At 49.5% G+C, this 23,995-nt stretch overlaps 1 protein-coding gene across 3 annotated transcripts in view; it reads left to right on the top strand.

The window, feature by feature from the left end:
- Window positions 1-23,995, top strand: part of SNX29 (sorting nexin 29) — a 552,967-nt gene that overhangs the window by 61,610 nt on the left and 467,362 nt on the right. For all 3 annotated transcript variants that reach the window (XM_030883986.2, XM_060284206.1, XM_060284205.1), the window contains 7 exons: window positions 965-1,145; window positions 4,219-4,289; window positions 5,469-5,717; window positions 7,863-8,238; window positions 14,982-15,100; window positions 21,118-21,193; window positions 22,887-22,969. In XM_030883986.2, coding sequence (XP_030739846.2) covers window positions 965-1,145; window positions 4,219-4,289; window positions 5,469-5,717; window positions 7,863-8,238; window positions 14,982-15,100; window positions 21,118-21,193; window positions 22,887-22,969 — 1,155 coding nt within the window. The remainder of the gene's footprint in view (window positions 1-964; window positions 1,146-4,218; window positions 4,290-5,468; window positions 5,718-7,862; window positions 8,239-14,981; window positions 15,101-21,117; window positions 21,194-22,886; window positions 22,970-23,995) is intronic.

The raw sequence follows: 23,995 nt of genomic DNA, 5'->3' as shown, positions 1-23,995 counted from the left end.
AAATGTTCATGATCTAGACAAGAAAAGAAACAAGTCAGGATACAAAGCTACGTGTGTGTGTATTTATATATACACACATACATACATATACAACACACAATGTGATGGTGTATTAATTTCTTATGGCTGCTCTAACAAATTACCACAAAGTTTGTGGCTTAAAACAGCACAAACTAATTCTCTTATAGAGGGTAGAAGTCCAAAGTCAGTTTCACTGGGCTAAAGTCAAGGTGATGGCAGGGCTGGTTCCTTCTGGAGGCTCCAGGGCAGGGTCCGTTCCTTGCCTCTTCCGGCTTCTGGTGGCTTCTGGCATTCCTTGGCTGTGGCCACATCACTCCAGGCTGTGCTTCCCTGGTCATGGCACTGCCTTCTCTTCTGCATCAGCTTTCCTTCCCCCTTACTCTTTTAAAGACACTTGTGATTATGGCAGGCCCCCAGAGACTACCCAGGATAATCTCCCCGTTTCAAGATCCTTACAGGGGTCATTCTGCTGTAAGGACACACCTGCACACCTGTAATGAGATGACCTGTCACATCTGCAAAGTCTCTTTTGCCATAAAAGGTAACATGCACAGGTTCCAGGGACTAGGGTATGGCTGTCTTTGGGGGTCATAATTCAGCTCTCACAGATGTCAATTTTGTATAAAAAAGCAAAGTGCAGGCAAAAAGACTGACTTGAAAATGTTAATGTTGGTCGTCACCTCTGGATGGCGGATGGGGGGTTCATTTTTATTTTCAATATACTCTCGGGTATCTTCCTTTTTGGTGCTAAGAAGTAACTCTTTTACAACCCTGAAAACTGCCCATGGACATATATACAATTCTTTTTTTTTTTTTCTTAATGTTCTTCTCCATTGTGGTAAATCAACTATACTTCAATAAAAAAAACAAAACCAAAAACTGCCCAAGGGTGTTCCTCTTCAAACGATGCACGTCCCACAGCGCGGTCCCACTGTCTCCGCAGAGCCCGTGTTCTGGTTCTACGTGAAGGAGGTCCTCAGCAAGCATGAGCTGCAGCGCTTCTACGCCTTGCGCCACATCGCCTCGGACGTGGGCCGCGGCCGCGCCTGGCTACGCTGCGCCCTCAATGAACACTCCCTGGAGCGCTACCTACACATGCTCCTGGCCGACCACAGCAGGCTCAGGTACCCCAGAGGGTCTCGGGGAGGGGGTGCACCGAGGGGTGACCGTCGTAGTATCTGCCCGCCTGCATCTGGGGCAGCTGGGTTCCCCTATTCCAGCCCCAGCTTGTCCAGCTGTGCTGTGGGGACAGTCGACCAGAGACTAAATGAGGATGCCTGTAAAGGGCTCCCTCCGCATGACAGCTGCATGCAGCAAGCACTCAATAGATGCTTGTTATTATTAAGGCCTGGGGTGTGGAGAGCGCTGTTGTCTTAGGACACAGCCTGCGCCCCACTTGCTGGAATTTTAATCTGGGTTTCTTTTGGATTCAGAATTTCTTTCTCTTTAGATGTTGGGTGTTCAGTGCCCAGTTTCATGGTGTGTCTCACCTTGCGTGCTGCGTACTGTACAGCTCCTTTTGGTTTTTTTGAGGTTAATCAACCCTAAACTGATGGAAAGAAATAAGGAAGTTTTAAGTTGGGGAGACAAGTCATTTGTTATTATGAAACAACATCTCGTTTTATTTTGTTTTCTTTTTTTCTTGATCATAAAGTTCACTCTGTCAGTTCGTATAGGCCAGGTTATGCTATCATAACAAGCATCGTATAAAACTCATTAGCTTGAGACAGCCGAGTTCATTTCTTCCCCCTGCTGCATGTCTGTCATGGGTGGGAGGTCTCATCTCAGGGACCCAGGCTGACAGAGGCTCCGTCTCTACATATGCTTTCTTGATTGCCAAGGCAGGACAAGGGGCTGTGGCTGAGCGAAGCTCTGGGGCTCTTAAAGCCTCTGCCCGCTGTGATGCTCACTCCCGCTCATATTTCACTGGCCGGCAAGTTACATGGCCACAGGCAAGCTCAGCAGGGTGGGTGAGGTATGGTTATCCCACAGCCATGGGGAGACGGCATTGAATGTGTATCAGCGACAGTACAGTCAGCCATATTCCCTTCAGAAACATTTGACGATGCTGTAGAACCCTCTGGGACAAAACTTAAATCACTCATAAATTGCACAGACATAACTCTGCTAACATGTTGGTATTTTTTCTGTCATTTTGCTTGTATGCTGGTGTTTGTGACCTTTTTCTCCTCTCCCTGTCTTCCTCTCCCTGTCCCTTTCTCTCTCTCTCTCTCGCTGTTATTTTCCCTCTGAGAAGGGTGGACTAGACATGTTGTTTTGTGTCACCTGATGATGCAAAGGGACAGTGGTCAATTCTGCCCTGGACCCTTGAATAACTTCCACATCAGCCCAGATCCTCAGCATTGAAGTGTCAGCTAATTCATTAAGCTGGCGTTTCCTCAGTGCCGTGATGCATTTCCGTGATTTCATATCTTGCTGTGCGTTCCCTGGCTCAAGTCTCCTCTTCTGTTTCTCCTGTTGCTTGTGGTCACCTCTCTACCAGTAGTTTGTTAGGTGTTCTGGGATTGTGCACTAAGGCTGTTAAAGATACCCTTGAAGTTCTCCTATTGATGTTGCTTGTGGTACCTTGTCCGGTTGTGTGTTCAGACCCTGTGGATATGAAATGGTAGGGATGGGGGCCAGAACGACTGGCATCAGCTGTACCTGTGTGCTGCTTAGGGTCTGAGTTGGGAGGCTGCGAATGTCTGTGTGTACATCTGAGCATTAACCAGCTTTCATTAAGGAAAACATACTCATGTTTCTTATAATAGTTTTTTGTGTGTGTGTGTGTGTGTGTGTGTGTGTGTGTGTGTGTGTGAAGCTCTTTCCAGCAGATCATTTACAAGTGCAGTCTGCCCTCTCTATCCCCAGGTTCTGCATCTGTGGTCTCAGCCATCCGTAGATTGAGGACCGTGTTTAAGATCTGTGGTTGGTGGAATCCGTGGACGCAGAATCTGCAGATTTGGAGAGCCAATTGTACTACACTATTTTATATAAGCATCTGCAAATCTTGGTATCCGAAGCGGGTCCTGGAACCAGTCCCCCATGGATACCAAGGGACAGCTGTAGCTCAGAGTTGTGCTCTCATTGTCAAGGTTGAATGTAAGAGTGAGCAGTTGAAGTGAATCAGCTGTTAAGAATCAAAGTTGAACTTACCTGAATCACTAGCCACTCTAACTTGATGTGGGAAAACCAGATTCATTTACATGCATGAAAACTGGCTCCAATTTGCAAAGAATCACGAATTTGGGACTCAGAGGTCTAGTTGCAGTGCCACCTTGAACATGCAGTCTGTGCTTCCGTTGACATTTTTGCCAGGTTGAGTATGTTGAAAATGATGTGTTTCTTTTCTCTTTCTGTTAGTTGTATTCAGTCGCTTCAGCAGTTATGTATCCAGTCTCTTGCTGAACTCCAGGTCACCCGTCACTGACTGTGCTTCAGTGAAATTGGGTTTTGACTCCGTTAGTTTAGGGTTCTCTGACCTGGCGGGGAAGTCTGAGGGGTGAGGGTATTTGCTTGTTATTGCTTAACGGGGGATCAGATAAGGAGCTGGGGAATAAGGCTGGGAGACCTGCTTTGGAGCCCTGGCTGTACCATTTATTGCTGAATGACCTTGAACAATGGACTGACCTGTAGGCCTTTCTGTCCCCCTCCTCCCCCACTGCTGTTTAGATCTGTGGGCCTTTTTAGCCTCCCAGCCCTTTCCAGGGGTAACTTGGGCTTTTGGGCTGCAGCCCAAGCTGGTGTTATATACAAATGCCCTGGTTGATGGAGCCATGGAACTATAATTTCTTACCGAAATTGTCTCTTCTTGTATTAACCCAATCAGGGGGGCCTTGTGGGCCGGCTTGGATTTCCTGTCTGTCTCTTAGAGACATAGCTTGAGTGGAAGTCACCCCTCTGTCTGTCCCCTTCTCCTTTTCTGCTTCAGAAATACCACGTGTACATCTCATGCCTATCTCAGTACTTTCAAGCTCAGGGGACTCTGAAGATCTCAGGGGACCAGTGAGGAAGTTGTAGGATATGTGCGCTCAATCCTTTGTTTATAACCAGACGCCTCAGCCCAGCAGAGACCTCGTATATCCACTCTGGGACACCCAGGCGTGGATTTTCCAGGGAACCATGTGTAGGAATTGTTTGGCTGACAGATGCTGAGAACCACTGTTCAGAGTTTTTCCCCTGTTTTCCAATTTGCAGCACTTTTTATGAAGACTGGGCTTTTGTGATGGATGAAGAAAGGTCTAGCATGCTTCCTACCATGGCAGCTGGTAAGCCTGGCCAGGGCCAAGGGCGGGGGCTCCTGTGAAGCTTGGTGAGCAGAAGAGGCTGCCTGGGAGTGAATTTATAACTCCAAGGGATGCTCTGGTTTTCCCTCTCCTCACCGAATTAATAATGAGTCACTTGCCGCTGTCCTTCCTTTAGTGGTGATGAGCAATTGAGTCCATTTATCTAGAATTTGGTGCCCTGGCTGGGAAAGCATGGGGTTGAGGGTGTTTGGCTGTGGCTTTGCAAGTGTAATATAAAGATCCAGGGAACTGGGGGAGGAGACCTGCCTTTGAAGCCTAGCTCTGCCCCTGTCTGACAGGTGGCCTGGGGCAGATCCTGTGAGCTTTTTTACCTTTACTTTTCTCTTCTGTGACGTGGGAATCCTGATAGCACGGCAGTCACCTGTATAGGGCTGTGAGAGAATGAGATGTGAGAAAGAGTCAAGTACATGATTTGTTACTATGAAAGCCCTGCATTGATGCTAGTTGATGAATTGTTAAATTGTTTAACATTTGACTGTCACTCAAAGGGTAAAGTGGGTAACTTGTTTCTTTCTTCCACATCCTTTGTTGCCTCCTTTTTCTCTCTTCCCTCAAAGTTTGCACTGAGTCCCACCTACTGAGAGTTATGTTAGGCTTGTCCATTGATGAGGAAAAGTCAGGTGACCATGATGTCCTGTGTGGGCCATAGGAGACCAGGGCAAGTTTTTGCCTAAAGTGATAATGGTAATGATACTGGTACACATTTTTTGATTGCTTACTGAGCTGTTTTCGATGGGTGATGGTCTTTAATACTCTGTAAGGGATGCTGCTGTCCCCCTATTATAGATAAGGAAACTGAAGCTCAGAGGTCATGAATGGCTTGACCCAAGGTCTCAGAGCATGTAAGTGGCAGTGCTGGGATTCAACCCAGGCAGTCCGACCTCAGAACTTACTCCTTAACCTCCCCACGGTTGACTTCTTATTTGCATTTGTCTTCCTGACGGATAGGGAGAGAATTTGGAAAGACTCAACTCCAGTGATAGCGGGTATCTCCTGACCCCAGTTTTGTGGGTGGTTTTTATTGCCATTTGAGACGAGTGTGCACCCTCTTGTGTACTATAACGTCTGCAGCTTGTTTATTGTGTTGGAGTGTGACTGTTGAACAGCAGACACACCAGGCTTTTCCCTTTTTGGGGGCAGGTCTGAACTCCATACTCTTCGCGATTAACATCGACAACAAGGATTTAAACGGGCAGAGTAAGTTTGCTCCCACCGTCTCGGACCTCTTGAAGGAATCCACGCAGAATGTGACCTCCCTGCTGAAGGAATCCACGCAAGGAGTGAGCAGCCTTTTCAGGGAGATCACGGCATCCTCGGCTGTCTCCATCCTCATCAGGCCTGAGCAGGAGACCGATCACCTGCCCGTCGTGTCCAAGCACATCAGTGCCGGTGAGCGAGAACGAGGGGAGGACAGAGGGTCGGGTGAGGATGACAGATTGTGTCATCTGAAAGCGCCAAGGGGAGTGAAATCTGATGCACTCATATTTTCAGTTCATGTTTGTGTTTATCTTTTTAATTTTTTTTTGGCTGCACTGTGTGGCATGCAGGGTCTTAGTTCCCTAGCCAGGGATTGAACCTGTGCCCCCTGCAGTGAAAGCACGGAGTCCTAACCACTGGACTGCCAGGGAAGTGCCCACGTGTTTATCTTTCTTACCCTTATTCACTTGGAAAGGGATCTGAGAGCCTTCCTGAGATGTGAAGATGATAGGGTAACCAAGCCAGCAGCTCAGTCAGAGCAAACTGAAAGGGAGGGTGTGATGGTCACGTGAAGCCAGGGGAAGTTGATCTTCACTCCTTTATCCATTCATTTCTTTAATTATCCTTCTGATAAGTGGGGTGAAAGCCCAGCTCAGGGTGCTGTGGAGAATGTATACCGTTGCGGGGATGACATTTAAGTGGAGGCCGGGGGAAGGAGGGAGTTGGTCAGCTTTGACTCTAGGCTGTGAGGAGGCAAAGAAAGTTGATTCAGTTCTGATCAATTTTGTGAGAAGTTTACAGTACCCCTTGAACTTTCTGGGACATCCAGAATATTGCAACAGCAAAATTGGAAATTTTGGGTATAAGAGCTTAATCCTGGTATTCTCAAATCCCTTAAACAAAGCAGTAATCATGGTCATCCCTTTGGAATTATTAATGATGGTGAAGACTCAGAATCCCATGGAGTCTTTGGTACACACTGGCTTTATCTGTCTTGCCCTCTCTTTCTCGAGCAGAGACCCCACGCAAATGACATAGAAACAGGACTGTTGATAACTTTGTGTACCAGAGATGCTGGAATTTGCATACCCAAAGGAGTATCTTGGGACTTCCCTGGCAGTCCAGTAGTTAAGACTCCGTGCTTCCACTGCAGGGGGTGCGGGTTTGATCCCTGGTCAGGGAACTAGGATCCAGCATGCCATGCAGCATGGACAAAACAAACAAACAAACAAGCAAACAAAAACTGGCCAAAGGAGTATCTTTTCTGTCCATTTTGGGAACCTGCTTCTGACACTGTCTCAGAGTTGGGACACACTGGTGAAGCGTCACCATGTCACACCTTGGTTTAGATGGATTTGACTTTATGGAATCGGCTCCAAAGTGCCTCACACCCAAGGTGGATGATTAAGATGGGTGAACAAACCGGCTCGTCTAAGTGCTGGTCACCAAGGCAGTCTTGACTTTTGTTTCAGTTAGCTTTTGCTGTGTAACAAACGCTCCAAAATGTAGTGGCTTAAAACAAACAACCACAACTTATTATTTTTTTATGATTCTGTGGGTTGGCAGGATGGTTCTTCTGGTGGTTTCACCTGGGCTCCCTCATTCAGCTGGTGACTGAGCTGGAAGATTCAAGATGGCCCCACTCATGCACCTGGAGTTGGTGCTGACTCTTGGCTGGGGCATCTCAGTTTTCCCCCACATGGTCTCCCATCCTCCAGTAAGCTAGACCGGCTTCATCCATGGTCATTTCAGGGCAGCATTCCATGAGGGTAATGCCTAGGCTCTAGAACTCACACGCTGTTATTTCTGCCACATTCTGTTCTTAAAAGCAGAGCACTAAGTCAGCCTGGATTCCAGAGGGTGGAGAAATAGATAGCACCCTTGATGGGGGACAGCAAAGCCCCACTGTAAAGGGGCATCGTGCTGGGCTGGGAGGAATTGTGGCTGTTAAACTGTCGACTACAATCCCTAAACTGATTTTCTTGGTCTCATCTCCCAGCCATGAGAGTATCTTCCAAAGATACTTCCGTTTGCTACAATACAATTCATTTCAATAATGATTCACCCTTTTAATCAAAGTGCTTGGAAGGATTGCTTAGAAGGAATGATTGTAATATATGCTCTAGGGCGTATATGTTCACATCAGAGGTAGAGGCTCACATCCATTTTGCTTGGTCTCCCGTAGACAAATTTTTTTTCCAAGGGTTAAAAGAAATCTGAGTTTATCTCAGATCTAGTTTTTAGTAGAACAGTAGAGATTTTCCACAGTCTAGAGGCAGGATGGCTCCATCATTGCTTTATCTTGCCTGCTTTTTCTTATCTCATATCTTTTGCCAGATGCCAAGTGTAAAAGGGAGAGGAAGAAGAAAAAGAAGGTGACTAACATCATCTCGTTTGATGACGAGGAAGACGAGCAGAGCTCCGGGGATGTTTTTAAGAAGATCCCTGGGGCGGGGGAAAGCTCGGAGGAGAACTCCGACCGCTCCTCGGTCAATATCATGACGGCCTTTGAAAGCCCCTTTGGGCCAAATTCCAACGGAAGTCAGAGCAGCAATTCATGGAAAATCGATTCTCTGTCTTTGAATGGGGAGTTTGGGTACCAGAAGCTCGATGTGAAAAGCATCGATGATGAAGACGTGGATGAGAATGAGGACGACGTGTACGGGAGCACACCTGGAAAGAAGTGCCTGGGCCGCTCGGAGTCGCCGGAGAAGTAAGTTCTGCTTGAGCTTCTGAGGAAGGGTGGCTGGCTCTTTCTATAGTATTGGGTGAAATTAGACTGCAAGTTTTCTGTTTGTTTGGGGCATCATTCATTTTTCAGATCTCGATTTCAGAAGAAGGAGCATGAGTTTGCTCCATTCCTGAGAACTAAGGAGAAGGGAGCATATATACTATTTGAAGGTACCTACTGCAAAGTTGGTGTCAAGATGTAGGCCTTGAAATTCTTGCTTTATGTTTGTGTCTTTCATTTTTGTTGCTTGGATTTTGCTTGCATCCCTTACTTGCCACTAGCCCAGGAAGCTCAGGAGAGAGGCAGGGTATTCTAGAGAATAGTCTCCAGCTGGTAATTTCTGTGTTTATTTGCAGGGGTGTGAACGGCAGTAACTGGCCTGCACTCGCCACCTTAACACTGGAGCTGCGGTGCATGTATACCTGCAGGAGGGGCTTGGTGCAAGTGAAGGCGTAAAACAGAAAAGCATAGTTAGGAGCTTGGATCTTAGAATCAAGACAACCTGGGTTCTCATTTACTAGCTGCGTGGCTTAGGTTAGACTAGGTTGGACGAGTTTCTTCACCTCCCAGAGCTTCAGGCCTCACGTGAGACCTAGAGAAAAACAGCATCTGCTTTGTAGAGTTGTTGTCCAGTTAATGGGACCCTGCGTGTTGGGCCTTGGGCACGGGTGCTGGCACTTTAAGAAAGAATGCAGGCAGCTGTGGCCGCTGTTATACTGTAACTCGTAATAATTCCTGTGCTTGGTCTTACTCTTAATGCCGAATAAACTAGGAACCTCTTCACCTGAGCTCTGTAGTGTGCAGTGCAACCCTAGTCACGGCTGGCTTCAAAACCAGCCCGTGAAAGTGTAAAATGAAGACCCCGAGACCCCTGGTGCAGTGGAGGGGCACAGTGTGCCTCTAGCCCGAAGCTTTGCATGTCCATGTGTTGAACTGGAGTTTTTTTTCTTTCTCATGAGACTTTCCCTGTTTTTGTCTTTGATTTTTACTCTCATCCTCATTCACATGCATATCCATGTTAGTAGCATTACCTTGTCGATCATCTGGGACAGGCCCGATGAGGCAAACTGCAGATTCACGGTATCCCAATACTTAGAGCTGCCCCGGGGGGTTTGTGGTGCCAACCCCACCTGATGGATGAAAGGCGAGTTTCTTTAGTTAAGATTTGTCAAACCAGTGGGAAGAACTGGAATTAAGGTTAGGCTGTGTTCCAAAGCTTATAATACTGTCAGGTATTTTCCACGTTTCTACACAGCCATGAATCTCGATTGGTTGATACTCTGTCAGATCAATGTCATGATTTGCTAGCGGTTCCCCTGTTGTTGAGTATTTAGGTTGTTGGCATTGTTTTTGTTTTTTGTTATCAGCCATTCTGACATGAACATTTTCGTGCACAAGGCTTTTTTCTCCTACTAAAGTATGTTAGGGTAGCTTCCCTCCAGCATTGTTCTTGCGTACTGTGTACGAATGATTTTGTACCTGCGTCCAGTCTTGTGACCTGCTATATTAGGGTTCTCCAGAAAAACAGAACCGATAGTGTGTGTGTGTGTGTGTGTGTGTGTGTTTCTCGTATGTATGTATGCATGCATTTATCTAGAGAGATTTATCTTAAGGAATTGGCTCATGTGATTGTGGAACTTGACAAGTCCAAAATCTGCAAGGTAGGCTGGCAGGCTGGAGACCCAGGGAAGAATTGCAATTTGAGTCTGAAGACAGTGTGCTGGCAGAATTTCTTCTTCCTTGGGGGAACCTCAGTCTTTTTCTGTGAAGGCCTTCAACTGATTGGATGAGGCCCACCCAAATTATGGAGGGTGATCTGCGTTATTCGAAGTCTCCTGTCTTAAATTTTAATCTCATCAAGACAAATACCTGCACAGAAACATCAAGAATAATGTTTGATCAAATATCTGGGTACCACGGCCTAGCCAAGTTGACACATAAAGTTAACCATCACACTTGCCTACAGTTCTTCCTCTGGGCCTTTTAGGAAATGCCATTTGCATTCTCTGTCTCTGTAGGTGAGTGCACCTCTGAGTTGATTCACTCCACGAATCAGTTTTTTGGCCTCAAACACAGTCATTTCTCTTCCTACTGGACTGGTGACATTGAGGGGAGGCTGGAGCTGGGAGGCCAGCTTGCGAGCCAGGATAGCTGCCAGCATTGTGATGTGTGAAACACAAAACAGTGCAGGGTGACCTTTACAGGGCCTGGGCCCTTTGAGGCCATTGGGCCCCCTATGGATTATGGACAGCCACTCCCTGGCATAACGAGGGGATCTTGAGTCAGCATTCTGCAGAACCTCTTGGGGAAAGAGAGAGAAATGATGAGATGGCCTACTGAGTAATACCTTCGTTTTGCTTCTAAGCTAATATTCACGTGAAAGGTCTAGGATCCTGGAGGGGCCAGAACTTTAAAAGTTTAATGGCACAGCCAGGTTTGTGGGAGGAAAGGGGCCAGGCTGGGAGAAGCACATGGTGGGTTGCAGTGGCCTTTGGCGAAGTCGAATGCTCTGATGGTCTTTTAGATGCTCTGTTGGCCAAAGGTTTACACCTCTACTTGCTGGCAGTTAAACCCCTTCTTTGATGACTGAGGAAAAATGTCCGAGGACTGAGGAAAAATCTTGTCCCTCCTACCTCAGTATTTTATTTTTTTTAACATTGCTTTACAATGGTGTGTTAGTTTCTGCTTTGTAACTAAGTGAATCAGCCATACATATACATATATCTCCATATCTCCTCCCTCTTGCGTCTCCCTCCCACCCTCCCTATCCCACCCCTCTAGGTGGTCACAAAGCACCGAGCTGATCTCCCTGTGCTATGCAGCTGCTTCCCACTAGCCATCTATTTTACATTTGGTAGTGTATATATGTCCATGCCACTCTCTCACTTCGTCCCAGGTTACCCTTCCCCCTCCCCGTGTCCTCAAGTCCATTCTCTACATCTGTGTCTTTATTCCTGTCCAGCCCCTAGGTTCTTCAGAACCATTATTTTTTGACTCCATATATATGTATTAGCATACAGTATTTATTTTTCCCTTTCTGACTTACTTCACTCTGTATGACAGACTCTAGGTCCATCCACCTCACTATAAATAACTCAAGTTCGTTTCTTTTTATGGCTGAGTAATATTCCATTGTATATATCTGCCACATCTTCTTTATCCATTCATCTGTTGATGGACACTTAGGTTGCTTCTGTGTCCTGGCTGTTGTAAATAGAGCTGCAGTGAACATTGTGGTACATGACTCTTGTTGAATTATGGTTTTCTCAGGGTATATGCCCAGTAGTGGGATTGCTGGTCGTATGGTAGTTCTGTTTTTAGTTTTTTAACTACCTCAGTATTTATAAGTGTTGGCCTTGCTTTTGTTTTTTTCTTAAAGTATTTATTTATTTATTTATTGGCCGCACCAGGTGGCATGCGGGTTCTTAGTTCCCCAACCAGGGATCGAACACGCGCCCCCTGCAGTGGAAGCACAGAGTCTTAACCATTGGACCGCCAGGGAAGTCCCTGTTTTTTCTTAAAAGAGGATATAATATCTTTATTATAGAAAGGGGTTTTCCTGTCACTTTATGTGTGCTCCATGACACCAACAGGAAAGTGGGGTGAAAATATAGTTCAACAAGAATTACAAACATGAAAAACTTTGCACTTCACCAGCAATTAAGCAAACACAAAGTGAAACCAAACACTCTGTTTTGCCCATCATCTTCGTCAAGATTTAAAAAGAGAACTGGGTGGGCTTCCCTGGTGGTGCAGTGGTTGAGAGTCCGCCTGCCAATGCAGGGGACACGGGTTCGTGCCCCAGTGCGGGAAGATCCCACATGCCGCAGAACGGCTAGGCCCGTGACCCATGGCCGCTGAGCCTGCGTGTCCGGAGCCTGTGCTCCGCAACGGGAGAAAAAAAAAAAAGAACTGGGTGAAAGGCAGCCTTGGGTGAGCGCCCTGCCTGGAAGGCTTGCTCTCAATGTGTCCTCAATGGTTGGAATCTTCCAGACACATAGCAGGCGTTAACTGTGGAATAATGATGAGGTATGGCTGGTGCTAGGGTCATCCTGATAGAGCGCTGGTCATGTCCACAGCCCTTGGGGAAAACAGTTTGACACGATGTCAGGAGCCTTAAAAATGTTTATCCCCCTTGATTTAGTAATTCCACTGCTGGGAAGCTACCCTGAGGACCAGCCTCAGGAAAAAGCTTGCTGCGTCTAGATACCAACATGCTAATTTAGAAAAGCTAAGCAGTGAACCTGACGAAAATGTGCAACCACAGAGGAACAGTTAACCGTGGAATATTTTGTAGTCTAAATCTTAATGTTCCGGATCTGAAACATCTTAAATGACATCTAAAAGTATCTAAGTAGTATGAAGATGAAATTATGAGTTAATATCGAATGAAAAAAGCAAAATATAAAAACCTACATCTAGCTTCATTACAACCTCGTAAAGGAAAGCACGTGAGGAAAGAAAGAAAAAAAAGACACTATGGAAATCGTGTCTACCTCAGTTGTTTTGGGTAATGGGGCTTTGGGTGTATTTTTCCCCCTCCTCTTTATGGCATTTTGTAGGTTTTAAAATAAGTGTCTTACTTTTCTAATGAAAAGCAACACCGGTTCTGTTTCTAAGCCCAACTCTGACCCCGTATTCTGAATTGGTCTCTGCTTTAGGAATCACTTCAGTGTAACTCCTTTTCTAGGTGGAGGCCCAGGCCTTTGGCCACTTTTACTCGGGTCCGAACCTTAGTTGGTGGGACCTGACTTCACTTTGTGCTCTGCATGTGTTGCTGGAAAGTGGCAAGATGTCCCCTTAGAAACAACAGAAAGTCCCACCTGCCTGGAGCTGGTGCAGCGGCCGGGAAAGGCCTGTGGTTTTGCTGCCGTGTCCCGAGGGGCGCCCCTGGCCACCTCTGGGTGTCTGGGAGTCCCCTTGGTTGCCAGCTGCTGGATCAGAGCCCCGGGCGGGCGGTTCTTTACAGATTGTAGAGGCAGAGCCAAGTTCACCCCAGAACCTGGCTCTGCGGCTGGGCACACAGGTCGGGGGCGCTTCCTCTTCTGTGCCGCGTCCTGGGCGTTACCTGCAGGACTAAATGACACAGGTGGCAAAAATCTGTTAGGGTTATTACCTGATGTGTGTCCTGCTCCGTGTCAAACGTGCGACCAAAAGCTCGAGAGTGCTCAAAGGAGAATGTCTACAGACAGGCCTTAAAAGAGGAGTTGACAGGCCTTCCCTGGTGGCGCAGTGGTTGAGAGTCTGCCTGCCGATGCAGGGGACGCGGGTTCGTGCCCCGGTCTGGGAAGGTCCCACATGCCATGGAGCGGCTGGGCCCGTGAGCCATGGCCGCTGAGCCTGTGCGTCCAGAGCCTGTGCTCCGCAACGGGAGAGGGCACAACAGTGAGAGGCCCGCGTACCGCAGAAAAAAAAAAAAAAAAAGAGTAGTTGACAGACTAGCCTGCCGGCCAAATCTGCCCCCAGACGAGAATGGCTGTTACATTTTTTAAAGCGTTGTAAAAAGCAAAAACCAACCAAACAAAAACCAACAAGGAAGTATACTTATGGCCACAAAGCCTAAAACTGACTATCTGGTCCTTTCCAGAAAAATTTTGTTAATCCCTGCTCTAAATGAAAGAAGAATTATATACATCATGTCAGTGATGGCGCAGTGGCCAGGAGACCTCATTGTAATTGGATCTGGAAGACCTGGGCTGAAGCCTTGATTCTGGCCAAGTGATGAACTTGGACAAGTCGCATGATCTCTTTGAGTTGTCTTCCTACCCCCTCCCTCCCCTCCCTCCCCTTCTCCCTCTCCCTCCCCCTCCTCTTCCTCTTCATCCCTCCCTCCCTCCCTCCCTCCATTAAGTAGGTATGATTATGATCTGCTTTGGTCTTCTTTACAACTGATTTACTACGTGATTTTATAAACTTTCAAGTACTGCACAGATGCTTCCCGGTATTTGTCAGTGGTGCTTGATTGCCCAGAGGCAGATGCTGCAGTGGGCAAATACTTTCTCAAATTTAACTGGACCAGCCTGGCGTTACAAAGACGGCTCAGGTTAGTTTGGTACTTGGTGGATAAGGTGGCAGTATAACAGATCATATGAGCCTGGTTAATATTTGAGCTGACCCCCTTTCTTGGAAGGGACCCAGACACCATCCGGTCTGGTTCTGTCCTTTTACTTGTGAGGGTTTGAGAACCAGCGAGGCATAGGGACCCTAGCCCAAGGTCATTTCAGAGCCTGGAGCCCACGGGGCCTCCTCCTGCTTCAGCACCAGAATGTGCTGGCCCCACCTCCCGCCCCCGTGACTCTGGCTCTTCCCTCCGTCCTCACCTCAAACCTCCCTTCTTCAAGGAAGCCTTCCACCACCTTCCCGACCAGCTCCACAGACCTGAGCTGCCATTTCACACCTTCCTGTGGGATTACATGCCTCATGTCTGCTTCCCCCAGTAGACTGTAAGCTCCATGAGGGCAGGATGGACCCTGTTGGCTGGTTCTTTGCCAGCATAGAGTGTGTGCGCACTGCCGGGCAGGTAGGAGGTGCTCAGTAAACACGGGCTGAAGGAGTGAGCACCAGAGGGCTGGCTCCCAACTCCCACCCGGGCCTGCTTCTGTTCTCATCCCCCTCATGGCTTGGCTGGTTCCCAAGAGGGGGTTGTGGAGGCCCATCAGGTGCTGTACTACTCGGGGCCCTTGGGGCTTTCGGCCCTGATGTGCAGCTGTGTTCTCCCCCCGCAGGCCGCTAGATGGGGCTGCCTGCCTCTCCCAGATGCACAGCTGGGCTCCACTGCATGTGCTGCATGGCGACGCCGATGTGCTCTTCCCGGTCAGTGGCGTGGGCTCCTACGGCCCTGCAGGTAGGTGTCTCCCGATTCCTCCTTTCCTCCTGTCACAGCTCTGGCTCGAGAAGCAGCAGGAGTGGCTGGGTTACGTCTGCGGGTGGTGGGGTGGGAGAGTGGGAGAGAGAGCACGGAGGCCAGGGCTCAGGGCAGTCGGGGCCTGTTGAGCTCAGGAGCGACAGAGGCTGCTCTCCTTGCTGAGCCTGGGTATTTTGAGGTGCTCTCACCTGAGTGAGTGTTGACAAACCACCAGGGAGCCCTTGGGGCCTGTTTTTCTTCTTGGCAGTGATGTGTTGAACTTGGTCACATGCAAGCTGATCACAAATGGTGACCATTATTTTTGCCTCTTAGGAGAAGGGAGAAGGTCACAGAACCCGTAGCTCTAAAGGTCCTTGTGCTCTTTGCAGCCAAGTGCTTGGGGGTCAGGGAGTAGCTTGCTTAAAAGTGGCTAAGCATTTCTGACCTGTTCCTTGTGGTCGAGCAGGCTTGCCTGTGGTTCGTGATTGTTTTCTTTAGCTAGAGCAGGTCACGGTGGGGGGTATTGGGGGGGTGGGCGGTGAGGCTGGGAGCATGGATGAGCCCGGCTCCCCTGGTGGGGTAGGTGTTTGCAGCGCCTGGCGCAGTGAAGTGCTTGGTCGCCGTCACTGCCTCACAGCACCAGCGTGTCACGGAGGCCTCGGCCCCCTTGTGTAGGTGCCCTTCTCACCCTCCTAGGCCCAGGTTTAGGGAACCGTGGGCCGGGGCCCACCGACTGCCCAGGAAGCTGTTGACATTCTGAACCGGATGATAGACCGTTGTTGTGTCACTGTGTCAGGAACAGAAACCCACTCAAACTAGCTGTGGCACGAGGCAGGGCGGGCACGCTGACTGGCGCAGTCTTGGGGCAGGTGGTCAGCTCAGGCCCAGTTCTAGAAGTTGCTGAGGGAGGCACGTGCCCACCCTGTGAGGCAATGTTCCCGGTGTAAATTGAGGCTAATGAGAGTGCGGCTAAGTGACTTACGTCCGCCAGGCTGTTCTCTTCTGGAAAGTATGGATGGCGGTGATGACAGTCCTTGAAGTGAGTCCAGGACTGTAAGGTGATGGATCTGGGTTAGCTCATCCACTCGTGACCACAGCCCGCGAGGGAAGGGCTGGTTATTGTTACACCTCCTCCTTGTGAGACTTGTGGCAACGGTTCCCTGAGTTAATCTGGGACAAGGTGCCGGGCACGTGTGAAGTCCCCAGGCAGGCTTCCTGCAGGCATTGCACTAGTGAGGTCGCCTTGCGGGCGCCCGTGGGCTGGAAGCTGGGACTTTGGGATGGAGGGATTCCGGGCCCGGCGAGGTCCTGCTGTCATTCTGGTTCTGTGCCCCACGCTTCCTTGTGGGGATCTGCCCCCACCTCCTCTCCCTCCGGGTCTGTCTCTGCTCCCTCATCATTCTCCGCCCTCTTGTTTGGCCTCTTTGGCTGAGGTGCCAACACTACTGCCTCGGCTGTGTCCTTCCATACCAACTAGAGCTTCTGTCCAGGTGTTGATTGAAACCCCAGAGAGGGACAGTCCGGTGGGCCTAGCTGGTGTCTGCAGGCCAGGCCGGCCCCTGCAGCTGCTTCCGTTCGGGTGACCAGCCTTGGTCTGAGCCACTGCGTGTTGGAGGTCTGGCCACCTCGCCCTTGCCCGTTCAGCAGCAGTGCAGACGCGAGCAGAATGTCTGAGAAGGCGGGGGGTGGGGTGGTGGCTGGCAGAGAGTAGGTGGTCCCACGTTCGTCTGTGGGACCGCTGGAGGCTTTCCAGTGCTTGTTCAGGCATCTGAGTCGGGGTCTGGTTCCCCGTTCCCCTTGCCCTGCTCCCCACGGGCGGCCTTTTGTTTGGGTCATGAGCTGTCGCTCGTTGCCGTGTCAGGCTGCTCCTGGGGCTTGGCTGTGTGCCATTCGCATCAGGGCTTTAGTCACGGAACGCGGCATTCTGGCTGGCCTCCAGGATCCTCGCCAGGAGCCACCCCTCCCCCTGCAGATTTCCCACCGTCCCTCCTCGGGCCGTCAGCCTCGCAGACCCAGAGGCTCACCTAGTCACTGTGATGGGAGCCCAGCTCCAGCTGGTCTCGACTGTCCTCACCAGAGGCGCTGCATGTGGGCTGGTCTGCCAGCTTTTAAACTTACTGTTAACAAAGCTGCCAGGAGTCATGGAAGCTTGTGACCGCCTGAGGGGCAAACTCATCATGGTGAGAACACTGCACGGGAAGGCGCGTTATTCTAGGGCTGCCGGAAGATACTAGAATCAGCTGGGGGAAGCCGTGTCCTGGCTGGAGTGCCGAAGCGCATCAAGTCCCTCCTGGCCTGACGCCCCATGTCCGTGGAGGTGTGCGGGCTGGTGGTGCTGAGGCTGGCCTGGCTGCCGGCCCGGCCTCTCCATGGGCAACCCTGGGTGTGCACGGCCAGATTTCTCCCCAAGATTCCTTCTCTTTCACTCCATTTGACTAGTGTCCCTTCTCATTGACACTTGCCTACTTTAGTGACGTTCAGATCTCCTTTCTCTTTCTGGCCTGGGAGTCATTTCATGTCTTTACCTTGGGGGTTATTTAGAGAAAGAGGGAGGGGATAAAAAAAAGGGAGAGAGGCCTGTGGCGGGGAAGTTTGGATGCTTTAGTAGCTAAGTCTGGGGAGGGAGAAGGCGGCAGAGAAGGGGACCCTGAACACAGGATCATTATCCTTCTGAACCTTGGGAGAGGCGCCTCTGTGGTTTGGGGGGCCATGCCTTGGGCTGCATTTTTGGGGTTAGGGAGGGGCTCAGAGAAGGGAGACACCAGCCCAGGGTCACCGAGACCCTGACAGGCAGATGGAGGATTAGATCCAGTCGTTCCTCCGGGCATGTCATTAACTAGAGCAGAGCAAAGCACATTTACCAACGTCTGTTTGAAGCTGCCAGGGAGAAAAAGTCCCCGAAGTTTCTTTCAACTGAGAATCATAAATTGAGGGGGACAGAACACGCATTCCTGCTGACTATGTACGTGGAAGTGTTACTGCTCCTCGCCGAGGGCCTGTGCTTGGAGTTGGGTTTTGGCAAATGCGGAGCTGGTTCACTGGACAGCTTGGGTCCTCGGCCCCTTCCTCTCCCCATCAGGTCCAATGTTCCCCGACTTCTCCCAGTCCTGCCATTGGGTCTGGGGTTGGGGCGCTGCCAGGCTTTGGGGGATCTAAAGGCGAGTCCCCTGGGAGTGCCACAGGCAGGGAGGGGACAGCGACATCATTTTAATCCTCCGACGTAGAGGAGGAGGAATGAATGGTCGAAGTGTCCTCTGAATGCTTCCACCACCCTCTTCTAACTCATCCTTCTCTCACTGGGCTCGTACAAAATAGCCTCTCAACAGCTCTCTATCCCTGTCTGCCATCCATCCATCCTTCTTTCAGCAGCCAGAGTGATTTTTTAGAATGTACATCAGATTGCCTCATTCTCCTGCTCCAAATCCGGAACCCTCACTGTGCCCACCCGGCCCCCACTCACCCCGCAGCCTCACCTCCTCCCGTTTCCCCTCTGCCTGCTGCCCTGGCCATACCAGCCAGCTTTCACTTCCTCCTCCCCTCGAGCTCCTCCTGCCTTTAGGCTGCGGCCCAAGGGCTGCTGCGTTAGAGAACACCGTGGCCCGGCCGCCCACCACACCGCACGCGGCGCGGGCCTTGGTTTCACTATTGTAACCCTAGGTGTCTCCACTTCTCCGACCTCGGTGTACCACCTGAAATTGTGTATTTGTGTAATTACCTGATAACGCCTGTCCCCGAACCCCTACCTGCACTAGCCTTTGAGGTACGTGAGGGCAGGACCATGTCTGTTTTGCTTCCAGTGTGACCCTGACCCTAGTCAGAGCCAGGCCCGCAGCTGGGATTCAGGGGAGCACATCAGTGCCGGGGTGGGGTGTGGGCATGCTGAAGGGAGTGGACGTCTGGCAGTTGGAAAAATGACGTCTGGCTGGGGGCAGAGGAAGGGGGCCTCGACAGTGTCTGCGATCGCTCTGTGGCCCCAGTGCATCAGGCCCGCTGCAGCTGGCACAGGGTCAGGGTCGTGTATTATGACGGGAAATCCACTTGGGCCGGGTAGGCGTGGTGTCCGGAATCCTGGTGGGTGATGCTGGTCTTTACTCCACCCGTGGATTTGCGTTGTGTAGTTGGAGTCCTGTCTTTGCTTCAGGGAGTGGAATCTGACGGCTGTGTGTGAGTTAGATTGGAGGCTGAAGCAGAGCTGAGGGGACCTGCTGCAGAAGAGCCCAGGGAGGGCCTGGAGCCCTCGAACTGGGGGGCGGGGGAAGTGGCTGGAGAGCAGGGAGTGGGAGGTGACTGGGTGGGACTGCCTGGTCTTGGGCACCGACCAGCTCTGGGATGGGAGGGAGGGTGGTACCACCATCTTCTGAGGTGGGAGCGGTTTTGAAGGTCATGATCAGTTGGGGGGCCAGTACGGTATCCCAGTAGAGCTTTCTGGCGGGCGGTTATAAACGTGGGTTTAGTTATTGAAGATTGAGGGCCTAGCCAGAGGTGAGGGCTCGAGAGCTGTCACCTTCACGGAGCTGAGAGCTGGAGCCAGGACCTTTGCTGGGTTTGCCAAGGGCGTCAGAGGCCACGGAGCCGTGATCCAGCGACACCTTCACGCAGGAATCAGAGAAAGAGACAGTGAGGGGAGGAGGACCACTGTGTTCTGAAGGCTGAGAGCAGAGAGCTCCTAGGAGGACGAGGGGAGGGGTCTTGGTTTCAGGGCGAGTTGATACCAGCCCCCGCTCACTGCACGCTCTCACCGAAATGTATGTGTAATAAAATGTGAAATTAAATTATGTGGCGGGCGTTATTAAAATGTATGAAAAGGGGGCATATATGTATACGTATAGCTGATTCACTTTGCTGTGCAGTATAAACTAACACAATGTTGTAAAGCAACTATACTCCAGTAAAAAAAAAAAGCATGGTTGGCACTAGTGTCAGCCCATTTCAGAGAGGAGGCAGCCGAGTCACAAAGAGGCTGGGTAACTTGCTGGATTGAAGTTGGGGAGCAAGGACTTGAACCCAGGCCAGTGGGCGGAGCCTGTACCCTGACCTCACCACGATGCTGGGGAGCGAGAAATAGGAGGCAGAGAGGTGGACACTTTCTCTTCCCTCTGTGAACTTCTTAGAAGAGGTAGCAGTGAGTGGAATAGTTTGGTGGGGACAGCGGGGTAGAAGGAAAGGTGAGAAAACCCCTTAAGGTTCCCTTAGGTCAACCTCTTAAGAGCTGGGGAATCTTGAGCAGGACCAGACCAGGTGTAAGCAGAGGAGGAGGTCACACGACAGATGACTTAGGGCAACGAGACGTGCGTCCTTCCGTGACTTGAACAGCAGCTAATGCACCTATGAAAGTCTTTAGTGCCTCTTGCCTGTTGTTTCTAGAGATGACATAACGGCCTCACTTCTTCCAAATGCCTTTCCCACTTGATGCAGGGCAAGTGGCGCTGTAGAAAGCAGCAGTCAGTGGGCTGTGCTGCCCTCGTGTGTCCATCTTCAGACACTGCAGGTGGGAGCGGATCTAGCAGCTCATTTATTATTCCCTGGTTCTGAGGTTGGCTCTGGATATGGACTTCATGCATAATTCCAGGTGGCTCCAGATCAAAGAGGTTCATAAATATGTCATGGGATGTAACGTACAGCGTAGGGAATATAGTCCATAATATTGTAATAACTTTGTCGGTGACAGATAACACTACATTTATCCTGGTGATTAATTTGTAGTGTAAATAAATGTTGAATCACTATGCTATACACCTGAAACGGATATTATTGTATGTCAGCTATACTCAGTGAAAAAAAAAAGGTTAAGTGGGAAAATAGGGCCTCCGGTCAGGGACTGATACCAAGTCTGAGATTACGGCCCAAAGAGATGAAACAGGGAGCAGATGAAAATCCAGTGTGCCAGACGGGTAAACATTTGTAAGTAAACTGATTTAGCAGGTGAGCCAGTGTCTGCACTGTGTCCTTGTCTCATTGGGAAAATGAAACGAGAACAGAACCCTGACTTTCTCTCTGTGGTTGCTGTGTGTGCGCAGATACCCCCCTCGGGAGCCTGGAGAACGGGACAGGACCCGATGACCACGTCCTTCCAGAGCCTGGACCTCGGTACAGGTGAGTATTCAGACCCCAAGCTGCCTCTGGGGTTGAACTGTCCTCTTTACAACTCTGCCTTCTATTCTTTTTTAAAGATGGGTGGGCGCCTGCTGGGACTGAAGGGCAAGGCCTCACTTCACGTTAATTTAGTTTAGGTTTGGTCTAACATCCCAGAGTGCGAAGTGCCCAGGGCTCTCAGGCCCGAGACTTGGTATGTGTCAAATTTCACTTGCATACCACGTTTACTTTTTCCACTTTGGGAACCATATCTGGGTACCTCCACCATCACAATTTGCTTGATTTTACTGTTTGATAATGATAACAATATTACAATTTATAATCGTAATATTACATAATATTTAAACCACTTTGATATTATATATCTGTGAAGTGCTTAGTCTGCCATTCAGTAGCAAGCACCACGTTGGTTTTCTTTTTTTCCACATGAAAGTATCTCAAGGGAAAGCTGAGTTGTCCAGAGTCACTGGACATTTGGTGGCAGAGCTGAGATGGACACTGAGGGCTCCCTGACGCCACCGCGATCCTTGTTGCTCTTACAGCTTTTTCCTTCTTCTCTCCATGGGTTTAAATTGGTGTCCCCAGGGTGAAGCCTCTGCATTTTCAACCTTGGCTCCAGAGTGGGGTCATTGTTTACCTCCACCCATGCTTGGTGTTCCGGTCTTGCCCTGTGCTCTGAGAATGGCACTCCCTGTAGGAGGCTCGTCCGGATTAGTACGATACCAGGAAGGGTTGGTGTCGCCAGGTCCATCCAGGACGCTGAGTCCTTTCTGCTGTTTATTTTAGAAAATTTGGAAAATGCAGCAGTACAGGAAACGACATCACTCTTAACCCCACCTCCATTTCATCGGTGATGTTTTTGGTCCTTTTCCTCCTGGTGTGTGGGTGTGGCTGTGGTAACCGGATTATGGTCTTGCCATTTTCATGACAGATGTGAAGTGCTGTTTTTCCACGTTGCAAATTCTTTGTAACTACACAGTCAACTCTCGTTATTTGTGGTGGTCGTGTTCTGTCAAGGTGGAACCATTGCTCCTAGGTTCCTGGGAGTGTCTGGTCACAACATTTTTGTCAACAGATCTGTCAACAGATCAGTACATACCTATGTTTTATGCCAGTTCCTGTTTAAAGACACCTTATTTAACATATGTTGTTGATGCACTTACGGTGAACTCGAGGCCAACAGCCCTATCCTTAGGCGAACAAGGGCCACCTCACACATGTATTTTCTCCTCAGGCACTTCGCAGCCTTGCCTTCAGGAACACCAGGCAGCACTTCAGCACTAGCTTGGGGCCATTTTAGATGCAAAATCAGCAACAAAAAGCACAAGAATGTGAACAATGTGGTGCTAGAAGGACAGAATGATAGTTGAAAGAAGGCAGAGCTTGCCTTGTTTGGCATGAAGTGGGAGCATGCACGTCCATGACTCAGCCTTCTGACCACTCTGTGGGTGTTCATGGGTGACCATGTTATACCTGAGAGCTGGGAGTTTTGGGGTTACAAATAAACTGCAGGGAGTAGGCGAATTTGCAGCTATGGAACCCACAAATGAGGACCGACTATAATTTCAAAGGGCATCCTTCCCTTCCTTCTAGTTCGTAAACCTGAACAAGCGTAATGCCTGCTGGTTTTTGAATGGTGAGGAGGTGTGTTTTAAGTGGCCGACTATAACTTCCCTCTGCCTGCCTTTCCCAGTGTGGAAGCCAGTCCTCCAGGCCAAGGAAGTCCTCTGAGCAGCCTGTTACCTTCTGCCTCGGTGCCAGAGTCCATGACAATTAGTAAGTACTTTCTGAGCAGCTTCTGCCAATGCCAGGATGACTCTTAGGCCTGCACATCGAGGCAGTGCCTTTGTGCTTGCTCCTGTGTGACCGTGGACTTTACAGAGTGTGGGATGAAGTCAGGTGTGTGTGTGCCTGGTCGTGGACTTGGAGTGTGGTGCGTGGTCGTAAACTCCCTGAGCTGTAAAACTTGATACTTGGGTGTGTGAATGCTCTAAAGGACGTGCTTCAGAGGTGGAGCAGGATTGAGGCAGAGGGAAACTTCTGTCGTTCACGGTTTCCGGGTTTGTCTCCTGCAAGGCCGTCAGCTACAGAGGAACTTTCTAGTTGGGTTTCCTTTGTAGCTCTGGAGGAATCACTTTTGTAGGTAAGGGAGAGAGTGTCTCTCAAAGATGAATGAAGGTTGCTACTGATCAGGTTCAAACTGTTTGCAACCTCACCACTCAGTAAAAGTATTAGCGATACAGCAATTACGGTTAGGTTTGAGTGGCTTTATGTAATAAAGAATAAACCAGCAAACTGTGGCTTAATGTGATAGGAATTCATCGCTCTGTCCAGAGGTAGGAAGGCTGGGCCGGTATGTAGCTCCATGGTCATTGGAGACCAGGCCTCCTTCTATCTTGCCTTATAGTCCAAAATGGCTGTTTTAGCTCCAGCCATCCCATTCTCATCCCAGGTACCAGGAAGGAGGAGGGGGCAAAGGAGAGACTTCTTCCATTTCCACAGGTAGGATTCAGGGGTCTGAACTTGCACAGGGGAAGAAATGACGACTTTTTTCTCTAACCTCTGACTGAAATTCAGTATTTATTTTTTATTATTTTACTTGATTTTTCAATTAAAGTGTAGTTGTTTACAATATTATTAGTTTCAGGTGTACAACATTGAGATGCAAAATTTTCATAGATTATACTTCATATAAGTTATTGTAATACATTGGCTATAGTCTCTGTGCTGTATAATATGTCCTTGTAGTTTATTTTATCCATAGAAATTTGTACCGCTTACCCCTCCCCCATCTTGCCCCTC

The sequence above is a fragment of the Globicephala melas genome, chromosome 15 (genome assembly GCF_963455315.2).
Source record: "Globicephala melas chromosome 15, mGloMel1.2, whole genome shotgun sequence".
NCBI lineage: Eukaryota > Metazoa > Chordata > Mammalia > Artiodactyla > Delphinidae > Globicephala > Globicephala melas.
The sequence above is the reverse complement of the archived record's forward strand: the minus strand, read 5'-3'. Positions and strand labels throughout refer to the sequence as shown.